At 43.2% G+C, this 13,158-nt stretch overlaps 1 protein-coding gene across 1 annotated transcript in view; it reads left to right on the top strand.

The window, feature by feature from the left end:
- The window catches only part of LOC115146859 (telomerase-binding protein EST1A-like), a 42,917-nt gene extending 37,546 nt beyond the window's left edge, over window positions 1-5,371 (top strand). Inside the window, exons 16-19 of the mRNA XM_029688877.2 lie at window positions 1,544-1,688; window positions 1,889-2,142; window positions 2,343-2,424; window positions 2,811-5,371. Of these exons, the coding sequence (XP_029544737.2) occupies window positions 1,544-1,688; window positions 1,889-2,142; window positions 2,343-2,424; window positions 2,811-2,941 (612 nt within the window). The 3' untranslated portion in view covers window positions 2,942-5,371. The remainder of the gene's footprint in view (window positions 1-1,543; window positions 1,689-1,888; window positions 2,143-2,342; window positions 2,425-2,810) is intronic.
- Window positions 5,372-13,158: the final 7,787 nt, after the last annotated feature.

Here is a 13,158-nt window from a genome sequence, read left to right as displayed (position 1 = left end):
ACACAGCCATGAATAAAGAATGGTACCAACACATCCTCCGAGAGCAACTTCTTCCAACCATCCAGGAACAGTTTGGTGACGAACAATGCCTTTTCCAGCATGATGGAGCACCTTGCCATAAGGCAAAAGTGATAACTAAAGTGGCTCGGGGAACAAAACATCAATATTTTGGGTCCATGGCCAGGAAACTCCCCAGACCTTAATCCCATTGAGAACTTGAGGTCAATCCTCAAGAGGCGGGTGGACAAACCAAAACCCACAAATTCTGCCAAACTCCACGCATTGATTATGCAAGAATGGGCTGCCATCAGTCAGGATGTGGCCCAGAAGTTAATTGACAGCATGCCAGGGCGGCTTACAGAAGTCTTGAAAAATAAGGGTCAACACTGCAAATATTGACTCTGCATCAACTTCATGTAATTGTCAAAAAAATCCTTTGACACTTATGAAATGCTTGTAATTATACTTCAGTATTCCATAGTAACATCTGACAAAAAATATCTAAAGACACTGAGGCAGCAGACTTTGTGAAAATGTATATTTGTGTCATTCTCAAAACTTTTGACCACGACTGTACACTACTGTTCAAAAGTTTGGGGTCACTTAGAAGTTTCCTTGTTTTTAAAAGAAAAGCAAATGTTTTGTCCATTAAAATTAACATCAAATTGATCAGAAATACAGTGTCAACATTGTTAATGTTGTAAATGACTATTGTAGCTGAAAACGTCTGGTTTTTAATGGAATATCTACATAGGCGTACAGAGGCCCATTATCAGCAACCATCACTCCTGTGTTCCAATGGCACGTTGTGTTAGCTAATCCAAGTTTATCATTTTAAAAGGCTAATTCATCATTAGAAAACCCTTTTGCAATTATATTACCACAGCTGAAAACTGACCCGATTTTAAGTTTTGTTTATATGACTTTATTCCTGTGCACGTAAACATACTCATTGCACGCTCGGAATATGGGACCAAATACTAAACTTTTGACTCGTTTATTTACAAGAATGTTTACGTGTGTCAATTTTGACCCCTACCCTTTTTTTGAGGAAAAAAATATGACTTAATAAACATCTCTTTCTCTGAGCAATTGTATTGGTATAAATTAATATAATTTCCCCATTTTTTTTGTGCATACTATACAGTACTAGTCAAAGGTTTGTGCATACTATACAGTACTAGTCAAAGGTTTGGGTACGTCTACACATTCAACGTTTTTTTCTTTATTTTTACAATGTTGAAAATAGTATAAAAATAAATAAATAAATGTAAAAACCCTGGAGTGAGTAGTTGTCAACATTTACCTGGTTCTGTATAGCTCAGCATTGACTTTCTACTGTCATTATTGATCATCTTTTTTTTAGGGTGTCAATAATTTCGGACGCCACTGTATGTCCTGAATTCTTGAGCGTATTAACCTGTGTGTTAACGTGTGTGTATACATGTGTTTATACCATGTAACGTGTGTTAACATGTGTGTATACATGTGTTTATACCATGTAACGTGTGTTAACATGCGGTGTGTCTCTCTCTCCGTGCAGGCGGTGTTACAGACGTGTGGTCAGTTGGAGTTAGAGGTACGTCCTCTTTTCCTGGTTCCAGACACCAATGGCTTCATCGACCACCTGACCGGCCTCAAGACGCTACTGCAGTCTGGGACTTACATACTGGTGGTGCCCCTCATAGGTAACTAGCACACATACTGACTGACTTCATCATCATCAACCACCTCACTGGCCTCAAGACAGCTCTCCCCCTCCTTTTCTATCCACCTCTCTCTCTCTCCCTGTCTCTCTCCCTGTCTCACTCCCTGTCTCTCACTCCCTGTCTCTCGCTCTCGCTCTCTCTCTCTCTCTCTCTCCCCACTGTCTCTCTCCCTTCTCCAGTGATAACAGAGTTGGATGGTCTGGCGAAGGGTCAGGAGAGCTGCGGAGGATCTGGCGGTGGTCATGGCGGCGGTGGTTCCCGTGGTAACCCTGGCGCAACTCATGCGCGGGCGGTCCAGGAGAAGGCCAAGGTTGCCGTGGCGTTTCTGGAGCGAGGGTTTGAGGCCAGAGAGCCCTGTCTCAGAGCGCTGACCAGCAGAGGAAGTCAACTGGAGTCTATCGCCTTCCGCAGTGAAGACACCTCCGGACAACAGGTGTGTGTGTCTGTGTAAACACCCAGATCCTCTGTTTGCAGTGCAATGTTTTACCATCTGTAGTATGTGAATGAGTTTGGAGTAGTCTGACTGCATATCAATGCATTTTCATCCAATTTTGGGCTGTCATTGAAAATCAACTTTAGATTTACCAGTCTCTCCTCCCTCCCTACCTCCTCCCTTCCTTTCTCTCTCTCCAGGGGAACAATGATGATGTAATCTTGTCCTGCTGTCTCCACTACTGCAAAGACAAGGCTAAGGACTTCATGCCTGCAAAGAGAGGTAGACAACCACACACACACACACCCCCACCCACACACACACACCACCACCCACACACCACCACCCACACACACATTATGCCTGATTTGTCTATACTTTTATATTAACCCCCTCTTTCCCTCTATCCTCTCCTTCCTCAACCCCCCCCACTTCTTCCCCTCCCAACCTATGCTCCCCCCCCCGCATCCTCTGCTCTGCTCCCCTCTCCCTCCCAACCTCTACTCCCCTCCACACTCTCTCCCCTACCTATTTGCCCTCTTCCTCTCTCTCCTCCCCTCCCATCCTCTGCTCCCCTCCACACTCTCTCCCCTACCTATTTGCCCTCTTCCTCCCTCCAACCTCTCTCTCCCCCCCCCCCCTCCCAACCTCTCTCTCCTCTCTACCAGACGGTCCGGTGCGGTTGCGTCGGGAGGTGGTTCTTCTGACAGATGACCGTAACCTGCGGGTCAAAGCCCTGACCAGGAATGTGCCGGTCAGAGACATCCCCGCATTCCTCACCTGGGCCAAAGTGGGCTGAACTGGGTCACACCTTAGACCACGCCCAGAGCACCCAAACAACCAATCAACTGCTGAGAACCGCTGGCCACCTCCCATACCATCGGAGTGGAGGAGGAGCCTGTAAGCTAATGCAGAAGTGAAGACTGATGGAGAGAAGGAGAAGAAAGCTTTTTTTGTGGAAAAATGAAATATGGAAACTAAAAAGCATTTTTTGTTGTTGTGTGGAATGAGTTGAAATAGGCTAAAATCTTTTTACCCTCTCATTGTGATGAGGTGTGTGTGTTTGCTGCTGAGCTCAGGGAGCGGGAGGGAGGAGAGGAGCAGGGAGAGTTTTAAGAGATGCAGGAAGGCTGGCCCATGAAGAGATGTAGAAGACAGAAGGAGAAGAGGTATTTGTGTTCATTTCTGGTTTCTTCGGTCCAGCCAGGCTACAGACCCTGGAATCGAACCAGGGTCTGTAGTGAAGCCTCTAGCACTGAGATGCAGTGCTATAGACCGCTGCACCACTCAGGGGAGTGGCAGGGGAGCCAGGTTGTAGTATCGGGGTACCAGCCAGGTTGTAGTATCGGGGTACCAGCCAGGTTGTAGTATCAGGGTACCAGCCAGGTTGTAGTATCAGGGTACCAGCCAGGTTGTAGTATCAGGGTACCAGCCAGGTTGTAGTATCAGGGTACCAGCCAGGTTGTAGTATCAGGGTACCAGCCAGGTTGTAGTATCAGGGTACCAGCCAGGTTGTAGTATCAGGGTACCAGCCAGGTTGTAGTATCAGGGTACCAGCCAGGTTGTAGTATCAGGGTACCAGCCAGGTTGTAGTATCAGGGTACCAGCCAGGTTGTAGTATCAGAGTACCAGCCAGGTTGTAGTATCGGGGTACCAGCCAGGTTGTAGTATCAGGGTACCATCCAGGTACCTTCATCTACCCACCCTCCTCCAGGTCCCCGTGACCCCGAACCACATTCTCAGCCTCTGATGATCCGGAAGTGGTCCGTTTCAGTTCCTGTAAAACCATGAAGTGATTTTCATCCCAGTTGCCCAGCAGCTTGTGGGAGTCTTTCCCAAGGCTGAGAGTCTTTCCCAAGGCTGAGAGTCTTTCCCAAGGCTGAGAGTCTTTCCCAAGGCTGAGAGTCTTTCCCAAGGCTGAGAGTCTTTCCCAAGGCTTCTGTAAAGGAACAGCTTTAAAGACAAAAAGACAAAGAAAAAATACTTGGTATTTTTTAGCATTTTGTGGGAGTGTGTTGTTTCTGAGTTGGTTGGTGTATCCATTGGGAGTGTGTGATGTTTATGCTCTACAGAAGAGCTTTTCTGTCAGCAGACGTTCCCTTTTAGTTTGTTTTTAATCCTTTCAAAATATTATAATAAGATTGAACGTTAGTTTTAGGTCATTGTATGTTTTTTGTTTTCCTTTGTTTTTATCACCACCTCTGGGTAACTCGTTCAGCTTCTATAAATGATATATCTATGTTCGTTCTAAGTGCAGAACTTTGTGCTGGCTAAGACCCGGGCTGCGTCCCAAAATGGTACCCTGTGGGCCCTGGTCAAAAGTTGTGTACTAAGCCTATAAGGGACAGGGTGCCAATAGGCTGCCAATAGGGTGCCCTACACTGATCAGATAATTAACAATGGAATTAGCTTTTGTAGCACCTCAGTGTGCACACGTTAACAAGCGGGTATGATACGTGTGTGTTTACCACAAACGTGCGTGTCAGAGTGCACACTATTCTGCACTGCGTCAAGACAGACGGGGGAGTCTTTTCACAACCATAAAATGTCCCACACAATATAAACAAAGATGACATCAGCGAACGACGTACCAGACGTACCATGTTTGATCAGCATGCTATAATGGTTTACTATGCATGCTGACGTTAAACGTGTTACCAGTCCTAATCTGTCCTCCAGACGTACCATGTTTGATCAGCATGCTATAATGGTTTACTATGCATGCTGACGTTAAACGTGTTACCAGTCCTAATCTGTCCTCCAGACGGCACGAGGTAGTTGGTTTATTATCCGTCTATGACAGTAACACACACAGTTGAGTAATTTCACAAAGCATTAAACATCAGTCTTGTAAGCTCAGGTCTATGAACAACTATAGATAGATTTGGTATAAATGAGTTGATACTCTCAAATCATTTGATCTTTACTTTTGTGTGTTGTGTATTTGCCAAAACCATAGCTAGTTAACTTGTTGATCCCACTTGTTTAGGAATCTTTGAGTGGGTCCCAATAATCTCTCCTTTCTCCCAAAGTGTGCACTTGTTCCCTTTTTGTGGGAGGGATTGGTGATCGAGTGCGCACTTCAGGAGGAAGGAGAGATTCCCGGGACGCTCCCTCCGCCTACTCTCACTGTTCTGTCTATATGCTGGACCCCAGGCCTGTACTATCCATCACAAGGCTTTTTCATTCTTTTCCATGAGTTTGATTAAATGATTTGTTTTGATTCAAATCAGTTGTCTGTTTGTTTATTTATTTATGTATGTGTGTGTGTGGTGTACAATGATGGGTTTACATCACGTGTCAAACTCATTCCACAGAGGGCCGAGTGTCTGTGGGTTTTCACTCCTCCCTTGTACTTGATTGATGAATTAAGGTCACTGATTAGTAAGGAACTCTCCTCACCTGGTTGTCTAGGTCTTAGTAAGGAACTCCCCTCACCTGGTTGTCTAGGTCTTAGTAAGGATCTCTCCTCACCTGGTTGTCTAGGTCTTAGTAAGGAACTCTCCTCACCTGGTTGTCTAGGTCTTAGTAAGGAACTCTCCTCACCTGGTTGTCTAGGTCTTAGTAAGGAACTCTCCTCACCTGGTTGTCTAGGTCTTAGTAAGGAACTCTCCTCACCTGGTTGTCTAGGTCTTAGTAAGGAACTCACACCTGGTTGTCTAGGTCTTAGTAAGGAACTCCCCTCACCTGGTTGTCTAGGTCTTAGTAAGGAACTCACACCTGGTTGTCTAGGTCTTAGTAAGGAACTCTACTCACCTGGTTGTCTAGGTCTTAGTAAGGAACTCTCCTCACATGGTTGTCTAGGTCTTAGTAAGGAACTCTACTCACCTGGTTGTCTAGGTCTTAGTAAGGAACTCTCCTCACCTGGTTGTCTAGGTCTTAGTAAGGAACTCTCCTCACCTGGTTGTCTAGGACTTAGTAAGGAACTCACACCTGGTTGTCTAGGTCTTAGTAAGGAACTCTCCTCACCTGGTTGTCTAGGTCTTAGTAAGGAACTCTCCTCACCTGGTTGTCTTAGTAAGGAACTCTCCTCACATGGTTGTCTAGGTCTTAGTTAGGAACTCTCCTCACATGGTTGTCTAGGTCTTAGTAAGGAACTCTACTCACCTGGTTGTCTAGGTCTTAGTTAGGAACTCTCCTCACATGGTTGTCTTAGTAAGGAACTCTACTCACCTGGTTGTCTAGGTCTTAGTAAGGAACTCTACTCACCTGGTTGTCTAGGTCTTAGTTAGGAACTCTCCTCACATGGTTGTCTTAGTAAGGAACTCTACTCACCTGGTTGTCTAGGTCTTAGTAAGGAATTCTCACCTGGTTGTCTAGGTCTTAGTAAGGAACTATCCTCACCTGGTTTTCTAGGTCTTAGTAAGGAACTCTCCTCACATGGTTGTCTAGGTCTTAGTTAGGAACTCTCCTCACATGGTTGTCTAGGTCTTAGTAAGGAACTCTACTCACCTGGTTGTCTAGGTCTTAGTTAGGAACTCTCCTCACATGGTTGTCTTAGTAAGGAACTCTACTCACCTGGTTGTCTAGGTCTTAGTTAGGAACTCTCCTCACATGGTTGTCTTAGTAAGGAACTCTACTCACCTGGTTGTCTAGGTCTTAGTTAGGAACTCTCCTCACATGGTTGTCTTAGTAAGGAACTCTACTCACCTGGTTGTCTAGGTCTTAGTAAGGAATTCTCACCTGGTTGTCTAGGTCTTAGTAAGGAACTCTCCTCACCTGGTTTTCTAGGTCTTAGTAAGGAACTCTCCTCACCTGGTTGTCTTAGTAAGGAACTCTCCTCACCTGGTTTTCTAGGTCTTAGTAAGGAACTCTCCTCACTTTAGCTTCCGAACAATGACTTTCCTGAGAGTGGAAGACTCACACAGAGTATCCTGTATGTGGAAAAGGCTATACATCACTGAGTAATCTCAAAGACCACCAGGGAATTCACACCGGAGAGAAACCTTATCTGTGCACTGTTTGCGGCAAAAGCTTCACTTGGAAGCGAGTCACACAGGGGAGAAATCACATCAGTGTAATGTTTTCAGCAAGCGCTTCAGTCAGAGCGGATACCTGTCATGTCATATGATGACTCACACAGGGGAGAAATCCAAGAAACCATTTAAGTGTTCTGTATGTGGACAACGTTGGATATCATTAAGTATTCTAAAAGCCACCAGAGAATTCACAACGCAGTGAAAACATACCAGTGCAACAGTATGCAGCAGAAGCTTCACTCAGAGCACAGTCCTGACACAACATATGAAGACACACACAGGGGAGAAGCGATATAAGTGTTATATGTGTGAAAAATGCTTTACAACATTAGGTGATCTGACACACCGCACGCAAGTTTACAATGGAGAGAAAACGTATAGCTGCAATGGTTGTGACAAATGCTTCAATCAAAGTAGTTCTATTAAATCACCCAAGAAGAATATTCACAAGAGGGAGAACCCATAGGTGTCCAATGTGTCAGTCAGAAGATAGAAAGGCTTATTCTAACTGACAACTGTACGAGAAAAACACAACATGGATTTTGGCCGCTGGTCAGCCGGGCTACTAGACCACAATTTTAACCAGGTCCAAAATCTGTGCCGTGTGATATTTGAAAAGATGTTGCTTATTTTGAAGAGTGCAGTCTGTTGATCTGTGAGCAGCAGGAGTCCTTATTGATTATTGAAATAATGAAATAGGATCATTTGAACTGTCTTCTATCTTCATTTAAAGGAAGCTTTAGTCATTGTTAAAGGACAATGCTCATTGTTCACAAAAACCTCTGATTAAAATGGATGTTGAATGATTGTAATTTTGAATAAACTTGATCTTGTTTTTTTATTTTTACATGGCTATCTGACTAAGACAGCAGGGACGGTATTCATAATGCCTCTCATGGTGAATTTCCACCTGATACTTCCCCCTCACCAGTGTGTCCCCAGTGTTTATGTTAATGTTGGCTCTCCTGTTGATTTGTTTCCATCAGTTCTGTGACAGTACAACCTCTGCACCCTCAAGACAATTGCTTTGTGAGAAGGTGTTCATCGTGGAAGGTGTTCATTTATGTTCACAGTTAGCCAGTGTTATGTAAATGCAGGCTGACAAAGTATCAGTGGCCTGTCCTTGGCCCCAAGTCACAGCAGGTCAACTGAGGCCATGGCCCAGAAAGATGCTGGAGCCGGTCTGTGGAGTGGAAACACAAACGTCTGAGCCTTTTTGTTGTTGTAAAACACTGTGGGTAAGTCTTAGGTGGAAATGCAGCTTCAGAGTGCTGATCTAGGATCAGGTTGTCGAATCTGATCTAGTCAAATCTGATCCTAGATCAGTACTCCTACTTTGTGACTATGATAATAATACAGGTCCAGGAGCGAGGACTCGTTAACACAAAGCAAATTATTATACACTGGGTGGTTCGGGTCCTGAATGCTGATTGGCTGACAGCCGTGGTATATACCACACCCCCGTGCCTTATTGCTTAATTAGGATAACAGTAGGTCTATGGTTTCTCCACCCTTGTTGGCGTATATTTTTAATTTGTTTAATTTTATCTTTATTTTACTAGGCAAGTCAGTTAAGAACAAATTCTTATTTTCAATGATGGCCTAGGAACAGTGGGTTAACTGCCTGTTCAGGGGCAGAACGACAGATTTGTACCTTGTCAGCTCGGGGATTCGAACTTGCAACCTTTAGGTGTTCCATTATTAAAGTGACCAGTGTTCCATTAGTGACTGGTGTTCCATTATTAAAGTGACCGGTGTTCCATTAAAGTGACCAGTGTTCATTTATTAAAGTGACCGGTGTTCCATTATTAAAGTGACCAGTGTTCCATTATTAAAGTGACCAGTGTTCCATTATTAAAGTGACCAGTGTTCCATTAAAGTGACCGGTGTTCCATTAAAGTGATCAGTGTTCCATTAAAGTGACCGGTGTTCCATTAAAGTGACCGGTGTTCCATTAAAGTGACCGGTGTTCCATTATTAAAGTGACCTGTGTTCCATTATTAAAGTGACCGGTGTTCCATTAAAGTGACCGGTGTTCCATTAAAGTGACTGGTGTTCCATTATTAAAGTGACCGGTGTTCCATTATTAAAGTGACCGGTGTTCCATTATTAAAGTGACCAGAGTTCCATTACAGTTACCAGTGTTCCATTATTAAAGTGACCAGTGTTCCATTATTAAAGTGACCGGTGTTCCATTATTAAAGTGACCGGTGTTCCATTAAAGTGACCGGTGTTCCATTATAAAAGTGACCGGTGTTCCATTATAAAAGTGACCGGTGTTCCATTATTAAAGTGACCAGAGTTCCATTACAGTTACCAGTGTTCCATTATTAAAGTGACCAGTGTTCCATTATTAAAGTGACCGGTGTTCCATTATTAAAGTGACCGGTGTTCCATTAAAGTGACCGGTGTTCCATTAAAGTGACCGGTGTTCCATTATTAAAGTGACCGGTGTTCCATTATTAAAGTGACCGGTGTTCCATTATTAAAGTGACCGGTGTTCCATTATTAAAGTGACCGGTGTTCCATTATTAAAGTGACCGGTGTTCCATTAAAGTGACCAGTGTTCCATTATTAAAGTGACCGGTGTTCCATTAAAGTGACCAGTGTTCCATTAAAGTGACCAGTGTTCCATTATTAAAGTGACCAGTGTTCCATTATTAAAGTGACCGGTGTTCCATTATTAAAGTGACCAGAGTTCCATTACAGTTACCAGTGTTCCATTATTAAAGTGACCAGTGTTCCATTATTAAAGTGACCGGTGTTCCATTATTAAAGTGACCGGTGTTCCATTAAAGTGACCGGTGTTCCATTATAAAAGTGACCGGTGTTCCATTATAAAAGTGACCGGTGTTCCATTATTAAAGTGACCAGAGTTCCATTACAGTTACCAGTGTTCCATTATTAAAGTGACCAGTGTTCCATTATTAAAGTGACCGGTGTTCCATTATTAAAGTGACCGGTGTTCCATTATTAAAGTGACCGGTGTTCCATTAAAGTGACCGGTGTTCCATTAAAGTGACCGGTGTTCCATTATTAAAGTGACCGGTGTTCCATTATTAAAGTGACCGGTGTTCCATTATTAAAGTGACCGGTGTTCCATTATTAAAGTGACCGGTGTTCCATTATTAAAGTGACCGGTGTTCCATTAAAGTGACCAGTGTTCCATTATTAAAGTGACCGGTGTTCCATTAAAGTGACCAGTGTTCCATTAAAGTGACCAGTGTTCCATTATTAAAGTGACCAGTGTTCCATTATTAAAGTGACCAGTGTTCCATTATTAAAGTGACCTGGGTTCCATTATTAAAGTGACCGGCGTTCCATTAAAGTGACCGGTGTTCCATTATTAAAGTGACCTGTGTTCCATTATTAAAGTGACCGGTGTTCCATTAAAGTGACCGGTGTTCCATTATTAAAGTGACCAGTGTTCCATTATTAAAGTGACCGGTGTTCCATTATTAAAGTGACCGGTGTTCCATTAAAGTGACCGGTGTTCCATTATAAAAGTGACAGGTGTTCCATTATTAAAGTGACCGGTGTTCCATTATTAAAGTGACCAGAGTTCCATTACAGTTACCAGTGTTCCATTATTAAAGTGACCAGTGTTCCATTATTAAAGTGACCGGTGTTCCATTATTAAAGTGACCGGTGTTCCATTAAAGTGACCGGTGTTCCATTAAAGTGACCGGTGTTCCATTATTAAAGTGACCGGTGTTCCATTATTAAAGTGACCGGTGTTCCATTATTAAAGTGACCGGTGTTCCATTATTAAAGTGACCGGTGTTCCATTATTAAAGTGACCGGTGTTCCATTAAAGTGACCAGTGTTCCATTATTAAAGTGACCGGTGTTCCATTAAAGTGACCAGTGTTCCATTAAAGTGACCAGTGTTCCATTATTAAAGTGACCAGTGTTCCATTATTAAAGTGACCGGTGTTCCATTATTAAAGTGACCAGAGTTCCATTACAGTTACCAGTGTTCCATTATTAAAGTGACCAGTGTTCCATTATTAAAGTGACCGGTGTTCCATTATTAAAGTGACCGGTGTTCCATTAAAGTGACCGGTGTTCCATTATAAAAGTGACCGGTGTTCCATTATAAAAGTGACCGGTGTTCCATTATTAAAGTGACCAGAGTTCCATTACAGTTACCAGTGTTCCATTATTAAAGTGACCAGTGTTCCATTATTAAAGTGACCGGTGTTCCATTATTAAAGTGACCGGTGTTCCATTATTAAAGTGACCGGTGTTCCATTAAAGTGACCGGTGTTCCATTAAAGTGACCGGTGTTCCATTATTAAAGTGACCGGTGTTCCATTATTAAAGTGACCGGTGTTCCATTATTAAAGTGACCGGTGTTCCATTATTAAAGTGACCGGTGTTCCATTATTAAAGTGACCGGTGTTCCATTAAAGTGACCAGTGTTCCATTATTAAAGTGACCGGTGTTCCATTAAAGTGACCAGTGTTCCATTAAAGTGACCAGTGTTCCATTATTAAAGTGACCAGTGTTCCATTATTAAAGTGACCAGTGTTCCATTATTAAAGTGACCTGGGTTCCATTATTAAAGTGACCGGCGTTCCATTAAAGTGACCGGTGTTCCATTATTAAAGTGACCTGTGTTCCATTATTAAAGTGACCGGTGTTCCATTAAAGTGACCGGTGTTCCATTATTAAAGTGACCAGTGTTCCATTATTAAAGTGACCGGTGTTCCATTATTAAAGTGACCGGTGTTCCATTAAAGTGACCGGTGTTCCATTATAAAAGTGACAGGTGTTCCATTATTAAAGTGACCGGTGTTCCATTATTAAAGTGACCAGAGTTCCATTACAGTTACCAGTGTTCCATTATTAAAGTGACCAGTGTTCCATTATTAAAGTGACCAGTGTTCCATTATTAACGTGACCTGTGTTCCATTATTAAAGTGACCAGTGTTCCATTAAAGTGACCGGTGTTCCATTAAAGTGACCGGTGTTCCATTATTAAAGTGACCGGTGTTCCATTATTAAAGTGACTGGTGTTCCATTAAAGTGACCGATGTTCCATTAAAGTGACCGGTGTTCCATTAAAGTGACCGGTGTTCCATTATTAAAGTGACCGGTGTTCCATTATTAAAGTGACCGGTGTTCCATTATTAAAGTGACCGGTGTTCCATTAAAGTGACCAGTGTTCCATTAAAGTGACCAGTGTTCCATTATTAAAGTGACCAGTGTTCCATTATTAAAGTGACCTGTGTTCCATTATTAAAGTGACCAGTGTTCCATTATTAAAGTGACCAGTGTTCCATTATTAAAGTGACCTGGGTTCCATTATTAAAGTGACCGGCGTTCCATTATTAAAGTGACCAGTGTTCCATTATTAAAGTGACCAGTGTACCAGTGTATCACATTTTCATTTCATTTCATTACAGTACAACGGTTTGATTTGTTTGATCGTAGCTAGCTACATAGCTAGCTACATAGCCGTCTTTGTATCAAAGATAATTGTGTAGTCTAGAGCGATTTTCTAGGTTAGCTAGCCAGCTATTGTCGTTCTTTTAACGCAACGTAACGTAATTAACACTGCTAGCTAGCCAGCTAGCCCCCTAATAGCACCACTGTAGAAACTATCACACTCAACGGAACGACTTGATTAGTGTAGTGCCAACAACGCAGCCACTGCCAGCTAGCCTACAAAGTCAACAACGCAGCCACTGCCAGCTAGCCTACTTCAGCAGTACTGTATCATTTTAATCATTTTAGTCAATAAGATTCTTGCTACGTAAGCTTAACTTTCTGAACATTCGAGACGTGTAGTCCACTTGTCATTCCAATCTCCTTTGCATTAGCGTAGCCTCTTCTGTAGCCTGTCAACTATGTGTCTGTCTATCCCTGTTCTCTCCTCTCTGCACAGACCATACAAACGCTCCACACCGCGTGGCCGCGGCCACCCTAATCTGGTGGTCCCAGCGCGCACGACCCACGTGGAGTTCCAGGTCTCCGGTAGCCTCTGGAACTGCCGATCTGCGGCCAACAAGGCAGAGTTCATCTCAGCCTAT

Source organism: Oncorhynchus nerka, linkage group LG19 (assembly GCF_034236695.1).
Source record: "Oncorhynchus nerka isolate Pitt River linkage group LG19, Oner_Uvic_2.0, whole genome shotgun sequence".
Classification (NCBI taxonomy): Eukaryota; Metazoa; Chordata; class Actinopteri; order Salmoniformes; family Salmonidae; genus Oncorhynchus; species Oncorhynchus nerka.
Note: the sequence above shows the minus strand (reverse complement) of the source record. Positions and strands in the feature narration are given on the sequence as shown.